The sequence below is a fragment of the Colobus angolensis genome, unplaced genomic scaffold (assembly GCF_000951035.1).
Source record: "Colobus angolensis palliatus isolate OR3802 unplaced genomic scaffold, Cang.pa_1.0 Scaffold53, whole genome shotgun sequence".
Classification (NCBI taxonomy): Eukaryota; Metazoa; Chordata; class Mammalia; order Primates; family Cercopithecidae; genus Colobus; species Colobus angolensis.
The window spans coordinates 10,166,086-10,174,435 of NW_012118821.1; the positions used below are offsets into that span (position 1 = coordinate 10,166,086).

General features: G+C 45.1%; 1 protein-coding gene across 2 annotated transcripts in view; it reads left to right on the forward strand.

Moving 5' to 3' along the window:
• Positions 1 to 7,437, forward strand: part of RNASEH1 (ribonuclease H1) — a 17,131-nt gene extending 9,694 nt beyond the window's left edge. For both annotated transcript variants that reach the window (XM_011960952.1, XM_011960953.1), the window contains exons 4-8: positions 5 to 104; positions 3,904 to 3,958; positions 4,293 to 4,377; positions 4,975 to 5,099; positions 7,143 to 7,437. In XM_011960952.1, coding sequence (XP_011816342.1) covers positions 5 to 104; positions 3,904 to 3,958; positions 4,293 to 4,377; positions 4,975 to 5,099; positions 7,143 to 7,229 — 452 coding nt within the window. In that variant the 3' untranslated portion in view covers positions 7,230 to 7,437. The remainder of the gene's footprint in view (positions 1 to 4; positions 105 to 3,903; positions 3,959 to 4,292; positions 4,378 to 4,974; positions 5,100 to 7,142) is intronic.
• Positions 7,438 to 8,350: the final 913 nt, after the last annotated feature.

The window sequence follows — 8,350 nt, forward strand, 5'->3', positions numbered from 1 at the left end:
ACAGGAGACTTTGTTGTCGTCTACACTGATGGCTGCTGCTCCAGTAATGGGCGTAGAAGGCCTCGAGCGGGAATCGGCGTTTACTGGGGGCCGGGCCATCCTTTGTAAGTAAACAAAGCAAGCAGAGTTTTACTGAATCATGTTCCACAACTTGTGAAAAGATGAGGCGGGATCTGCATATTGTTTGATTATTGGGAAAACCTGCAGATAAATAGCTCTGGCAGCGGGTGGCAGAGGAGCAGCTTTGGTTCGTGTTGGGGCTAAGCAGCATTGCTTTTCGGAGTGTCAGGTACCTCAGCTTTACTTCCTTTGCTTTTTTTTTTTTTTAAGACAGGGTCTCACTCTGTTGCCCAGGATGGAGCGCAGTGGCACAAACACAGCTCACTGCAGCCTCAACCTTCTGGGCTCAAGTAATCCTCCCACCTTGGCCTCTCAGAGTGTTGGGAGTACGGGCGTGAGCCACCACACCTGGCTCTGGCATTTCTTTCTTGCCCTGTAGAGGAGTCTTTTTTTTTTTGAGATAGAGTCTCACTGTCACCTAGGCTAGAGTGCAGTGGCGCGATCTTGGCTCACTACAAGCTCCGCTTCTCAGGTTCACGCCATTCTCCTGCCTCAGCCTCCTGAGTAGCTGGGACTACAGGCACCTGCTACCACACCCAGTGAATTTTTTGTATTTTTAGTAGAGATGGGGTTTCACCGTCTTAGCCAGGATGGTCTCAATCTTCTGACCTAGTGATCCGCCCGCCTCAGCCCCCCAAGAGGAGTCTTTTTTTTAGTAGAGATGAGGTCTCACTATGTAGCTCAGGCTGGGCTCAAATTTCTGGGCTCACACGATCCTCCCACCTTGTCCTCCCAAAGCGCCGAGATCACAGGTGTGAGCCACCACCCCGGCCCAAAAATTGTTCATTCTTGTAGGAAACTGGATCTCCTGGTGACCCCCATTTTAAATAACTTGTCTGAGGATTTTTTGGTTCCTTGATTTCATTTCCTCCTTTACTTCTTGGAGGTTTTTAGTAGCTTAGTCTTGCTGATAAGCTTTTACACCAAGTGACCTCACTTCCTCTTAACTCAGGAGTCACATGGCACACTGGGAGATGGTCTTGGGAGGCATGCACAAGGGGGCAGTCTCCGGACTTGGAAGCCGTCACATCAGCAGACTGTCTTCGAGATGATGCTTTGTGTTTCAAAAGGCACACAGGGTGAAGTGAAGTGCGCTTACCCAAACACACCTAGCCCCTGGATGTGAATGAACTTGAACTGTAGTGGGTAGCCGTAAGATTCAGTGTAGAGGAGGAATTTCAGCCCTGCGAAATCACCATGCACCAATGCCGACCTGCATTCTCCAGTGTTTACCTGTGCCCACGAACGCAGGGAGGCAGATTTGATGTAATTGTTCCATAATAATACCACTTTACATTTCTGTTGCACTGTACAGTTTACAAAGTTCTTTTACTTACTTTCACGTTACCATTTCATTTTAGCTTGGAACCCTGGAAGAGGAGGCAAGCGTGGGTCGCACTGAGTATCCGTGGGCTTAGCGCTTGCCCAGGATACATGCTAATGCCTCTCAGGTCCAGAAATTCAGCCTCACGCCTGACTTCTGACTTCTGGTCCAGTGTTCCTTCTACGATACCATACCATGGTGTTTTTCAACAAAGTGTTAATATTGTGGGTTTGGTTTTTTTTTTTCCCTCATCGATTTCATATTTTACTCTCATCACACTGGGCTGGGAGAGGATGGGGTTGTACCCCAGTGTATACAGTTGCTATTCTGTGGTCTTTCATGCAGAATCAAGATCTAGGTTCTAATTGTCTGTAAGTTGAGGATTTGGATCAGAGTCAGAAGACATCAGCTGCTTCTGTTTCTGCTGGGGCTACTGGGAGTACGGCAGGAAACATACCAAGAGCTGACCACAGAGGGTTCGTGTTCCAGGGGTCCCGTCTGGATACTGAAGATCCTCCGTGGAGATCATGGCTGGGCTGGGAGATGCGCCTCAAAGCAAACGGGATGGCACAGACCTGGGGCTGGTTCTCAGAAGCTGGAAGGACAGACATTGTCTGTTTGTCTGTATCCAGAATCGTGTGTGGCCTCTTTGGAAGCACGGGGGGGCCATGGAGGCTCCTGGGCCTCAGGTTGGCCTCGTGGGCAGTTCAGTAGGAATCCTGCAGACTTCCTGTCTGGGGACATTGTTACCAGCTCTTCTTTCTGTGCCTGTGTTTGAGATGCTGGGCACTTGCTTTAGACCAGCAATCTCCAACCTTTTTGGCACCAGGGGTCAGTTTTGTGGAAGACGATTTTTCCACAGGGCATGGGGTGGAAGGATGGTTTTGGGATGATTCAAGCATATTACGTTGATTGTGTACTTTATTATTATTACATTGTAATATATAATGAAAGAATTTTACAACTTGCCATAATGTAGAATCACTAGGAGCCGTGAGCTTGTTGCCCTGCAGTTAGACAGTCCCATCTGGGGTGACGGGACAGTGATAGATGATCAGGCAGTAGATTTTCATAAGGAGTGCGTAACCCAGATCCCTTGCATGCACAGTTCAAGGTAGGGTTCATGCTCCTGTGCAAATCTAATGCCACTGCCGATCTGACAGGAGGCTGAGCTCAGGTGTTAACGTGAGTGATGGGGAGTGGCTATAAACACTGATGAAGCTTTGCTGGCTTGCCCACCTCTCTCCTGCTGTGCAGTCTGGTTCTTAGGCCACAGACTGGTACCAGTACATGGCCTGGGGGTTGGGGACCCCTGCTTTAGACCATTTATTATTCTTCTGCCTCAACTCTTTGCATTCAAAAAATGCCCATTCTTTTTTGTTTGCTTGTTATTATTTATTAATGAGACAGGGTATCACTCTGTTGCCCAGGCTGGAGTGCGGTAGCATGATCATAGCTCACTGCAGCCTCAAACTCCCAGGCTCAGGTAATCCTTCTGCCTCAGCCTCCCGAGTGACTGGGACTATAGGTCCACACCACCATGCCCAGCTATTTTTTTTTTATTTTTTTAAGTAGAGATGAGGTCTCACTATGTTGTCAGGCTGTTCTCAAATTTGTGGGCTCACACGATCCTCCCACCTTGTCCTCCCAAAGTGCTGGGATTACAGGTGTGAGCCACCATGCCTGGCCCAAAAATTGCTCATTCTTTTAGGAAACACTGGATCTCCTGGTGACCCCAAATTTTAAATAACTTGTCTGAGGGTTTTTTCTGGTTCCTTGATTTCATTTTCCTGTTTTACTTCCTGGAGGTTTTTAGTAATTTCAGTCTGAAATCTCACTGTCCATTCTTCTTCCTGAGTTTTCTCCTGGGATTCTTTCTGCTGCAGCCATAGGGCCTAACTCAGGGTCCACAGATAACTAGCTCTTACTTCCTCTGCCCTAGTGGAACCAATGAGAGTCAGAACGTGCCCGAGTGTGGAAACCTGTTTGCTCCTCTCTGCTTCTGGGAGTCTCTCTGTTAGTTTGATTTTTATATGATACTTTTATATTTCAAATAAGAATACACACTAGTTTGTTATCCATTAAGAAGAATCACTTTGAGGCCGGGCGCGGTGGCTCAAGCCTGTAATCCCTTTGGGAGGCCGAGACGGGTGGATCACGAGGTCAGGAGATCAAGACCATCCTGGCTAACACGGTGAAACCCCGTCTCTACTAAAAAAATACAAAAAACTAGCCGGGCGAGGTGGCAGGCGCCTGTAGTCCCAGCTACTCGGGAGGCTGAGGCCGGAGAATGGCATGAACCTGGGAGGCGGAGCTTGCAGTGAGCTGAGATCCCGCCACTGCACTCCAGCCCGGGAGACAGAGCGAGACTCCGTCTCAAAAAAAAAAAAAAAAAGAAGAAGAATCACTTTGAGAATTCACTTTATAATTTTATTTTCTTTTGTACTGTTTTGAAACAGAAATGTAGGCATTAGACTTCCTGGGCGACAGACAAACCAAAGAGCAGAAATTCATGTAAGTTATCAGATACATTTAAGCCTCTCATTTTTGAGCATTGAGTATGAACTTATAAACTAATTCTTTTTTTTTTCTACTTATATGTACAAGATATTTGAAGAAGAGACTTTGGTTTAATAGCAATTTTGAAAAATAGGAATTTTGTAGAAAAATTCTAAAAACTTATTTCAGCTAGATGTCTGCACAGGAGAATTGTATGTATAGTGTTTCATACAGAGAATACAGTCATCACAGTACAGAGGGGGTGTTTCCATTTTGAAGTACTTTTGAACTTCAGTAATGTCAAAGTTGAACATTTTCTGTAGCATGACTATCGACTTGTCTTTTCAAGGCAGCCTGCAAAGCCATTGAACAAGCAAAGGCTCAGAACATCAGTAAACTGGTTCTGTATACAGACAGTATGTTTACTATAAACGGTAAGCTTTCACATTTGATTTCTTCTGTTTTTCCAGTAACTGTGAAGGGAAATTGGTAGGAAGTGTTATAACAGGGCAGGACCCAAATGGGAACGTTGAGGGGGATGACATTGGTGTGTCAGGTATCAAGCAAAGAGTGAGGATTTTGGAGTCTCCCTTCTGCTGCTCTGATGTTTTCCACATGCTTATTTCTTTGCCAGGCACTGGAGATGCAGTCAGAAGTGGAAGTGGCTCTGCTCTAGTGTTACTTCTAGTCTGTGTGTGTATAAGTCACTTAAGATGGCGTGTTGCCTGCTGCTTTGGGCAATGCCCTGAATAGGAGCATGTAGGGGATGCTTATGAGACTGGGGAAGGCTCCTGGGAAAAATGACATCTTAAGCTGACAGCTGTAGGTAGAATACACGTTAGGGGAAAGGGAAGAGAAGGGGGTATTTCAGGCTGTGCCAAAGGGTAAAGCACTGAGGCCAGCTAAGGAAGTGAAGAGTCAAGGATGGTGACTCAGAATACCAGTGGGATCAGTTATAAGAGGTAAGACTAAGGAGGTGAAAAAGGCAGGACTCTCAAGATTGACTCACCAGTGATCATGCATTTTTGTAGGTATAACTAACTGGGTTCAAAGTTGGAAGGAAAATGGGTGGAAGACAAGTGCAGGGAAAGAGGTGATCAACAAAGAGGACTTCGTGGCACTGGAGAGGCTCACCCAGGGGATGGACATTCAGTGGGTGAGTATCTTAAATGTTCATGTTTTATGGCTATTATGACCAAATAAGCTAAGTTTACTAGAGATTAATGGTTTATGTAAGTGGTTTCGTGACATAACAATTTCCATGTATATTAAAACATATTTGAGGCCGGGCACAGTTTCTCATGCCTGTAATCCCAGCAGTTTGGGAGGCTGAGGTGGGTGGATCACGAGGTCAGGAGTTCAAGACCAGCCTGGCCAGTATGGTGAAACCCCATCTCTATTAAAAAATACAAAAATTAGCCAGGCATGGTGGTGTGCGCCTGTAGTCCCAGCTACTCAGGAGGCTGAGGCAGGAGAATCACTTGAACCGGGAGGCGGAGATTGCAGTGAGCCGAGGTCGCGCCACTGCACTCCAGCCTGAGCAACGATATGAGACTCCAAGACTCCGTCTCAAAAACATAAAACTATCTGAGGCTGGGCACAATGGTTCACACCTGTAATCCAGCACTTTAGGAGGCCCAAATGGGCTGACTTCTTGAGCCTAGAAGTTCAAGACCAGCCTGGATAACATAGTGAGACTCTGTTTCTAGAAAAAATAAAAAATTAGCCAGGTGTAGTGGTGCATGCCTGTAGTCTACTCAGGATGCTGAGGTGGGAGGATGACTTGAGCTGGGGAGGTCGAGGTTGCAGTGAGCCAAGATTGTACCGCTGCACTCTAGCGTGGGCGACAGAGCAAGACCCTGTTTCAAAAAAACAGACCCACCCACATACACACGTTTGATTCTTTCCCTTATCATACAAGTAATACGGTTTTTTGGTTTGGTTTGGTTTGGTGTGGTTTTTGAGACAGAGTCTCACTCTGTCACGCCAGGCTATGGCGTAATCTCATTGCAACCTCTGCCTTCTGGGTCCAGGTGATTCTCATGCCTCAGCCTCCCAAGTGTTGGGGATTACAGGCATATGCCCCCACACCTGGTTAATGTTTGTATTTTTAGTAGCGATGGGGTTTTGTCATGTTACCCAGGCTAGTCTTGAACTCTTAACCTCAAACGATCCACCTGTCTTGGCCTTTCAAAGTGCTGGGATTACATTTGTTTTGTGTCACTTCCTATATATTTTTATTTTATGATAAAGAGGTTTACAACTAAATAAATAATCATGTCAAACCTTTATTATTGTTTTGAGACAGAGTCTCGCGCTGTTGCCCAGGCTGGAGTGCGGTGGCGCAATCTCGGCTCACTGCAACCACAAGTAATACAATTTTAGCGAGAGTATCACTAGGCATAGAATACATAGGCAGTGTGGTTTGAGCGATGTTCTACGAAACTTACATTTTGTTAAGAACACAAACTAACACCCAGCCTGGGCACATGACACTACTATGACAGCTGCATGTCACCCTGTTCGTTTCTTTGGCATGCATCATAATGTTAAATAAAACTATCAGTGTATTTTGTTTCAAACAATAATAAGGTTGTGTGATTAAAGCCTTGGTAATAGAGCTTTTATGCCAAGATGGAAGCATTTTTTAAAATTATAGATCGTGTTTATTAAAAAGTGTTTTTTAAGCAATACAGAACAAATTAAACTGCAACCATTGTCTCAGCCCTGCCTTGTTCTGCCTTCCCGGAACCACTGATAACAGTTTGGTAGCCTGATGTGTAAATTTGCTTTGGCACCGTAAATGTAGACAGTAAATAAGTACATTATTTTTTCTGACAGCACTGCAAGGGAAGCGTGTGTGTGTGTTGCATACATATCCATCCACCCATCTGTACATACATGTGTTTTGCCTGGAAAGCTTATCAAGTACCATTGATAAGTGGGGGAGGAAATAGCAATATGAACGGTAAAATCCAATTTGTAGAAAAACAAAATGGAATGTTTGTAAATACATCCGTTGCGTAAACGCATGAAGAATCAACAGCGTGCTGTTGAGGATCACGTTTGGGGAGAGGAGCGTCGAAGTTGAGCTTACGCTGTGCAGTCTGTTCTGAATGGTTTTTTGTGGTGAGAATATAGTCATGTGTTGCTTATGTAAAGATGAGTAAAAATAAAAGGGAAACATTTATCTTAACAGATGCACGTTCCTGGTCATTCGGGATTTATAGGCAATGAAGAAGCGGATAGATTAGCCAGACAAGGAGCTAAACAATCGGAAGACTGAGCCATGTGGCTTTAGTCCTTGGGAGAGCTTGAGCCAGTGGCTGTCTTGCTACTTGTGCTTACTGGTGTGGAAAACAGCCTGCAGGTGGGACTGTCGCGGTGATGGGCACATGCGTCTTTCACACGGAATCAGGCACAGTGGCCTTCTGTTTTCATAAAAAAATGGTTAAGTATATAATAAATTGAACATCTTTGAGATTGGAGAATTATGTGAGATTTCCGCATTATATTTACTGGGTTCGATATTGTTCTTGCTTGTTTTATTGCAGACAAGCAAGGCAAATGGCCTAAAATTCTGTGGCTTATATTTTGATAAGAAATCAAAAAACCATTGGTTAAAAGATGCAACTCAGAAATCTGGAAGTGTTCTGGAAGCTTCCATTTACCGTCCAGTCCACAAGACTGAGTCTCCTGCTTGTGTAGGTGACTTGTGCCCATGGGTACCTTAGAGAAAGGTGCTGCCCAGGGCCTGGATGCACAGCTCAGTGGGCAGGGTGTAGGCTGGGTCTCAGCCCCATGTGCCTGCTTGTTGGGCACTTAGTATAGGGCAAAGCCTGCCTGCAGGCGACCCTGGCTGGTAGGCCATTCTCCAGAAACAGCTATGACTTGTAAAAGACTAAAATGCATAAATAAATCTTTCAAAAATCTATTTGACTCTTTTGTTTAAAACTGTGCAAATTAAAAAAAAAAACACCGGTTGGGCACGGTGGCTCACTTCTGTAATCTCAGCACTTTGGGAGGCCAAGGTGGGCAGATCAGTTGAGGTCAGGAGTTTGAGACCAGCTTGACCAACATGGCGAAACCCTGTCTCTACTAAAAATACAAAAAGTATCCAGGTATGGTGGCATGGGTCTGTAGTCCTAGCTGCTTGGGAGACTGAGGCACAAGAATCACTTGAACCAAGGAGGCGGAGGTTGCAGTGAGCTGAGATTGCGCCACTGCACTCCAGCCTGGGTGAGAGAGTAAGATTCTGTCTCAAATAATAATAATAATAAAAGTTTGACATGATTATTTAGTTTTAAACCCTTTTATCATAAAAACATACAGGAAGTAACACAAAACAAATGTATAGCTTACGAATGATTACGATTGTAAGGTGAATACCTTTGTGTCCACCACCCA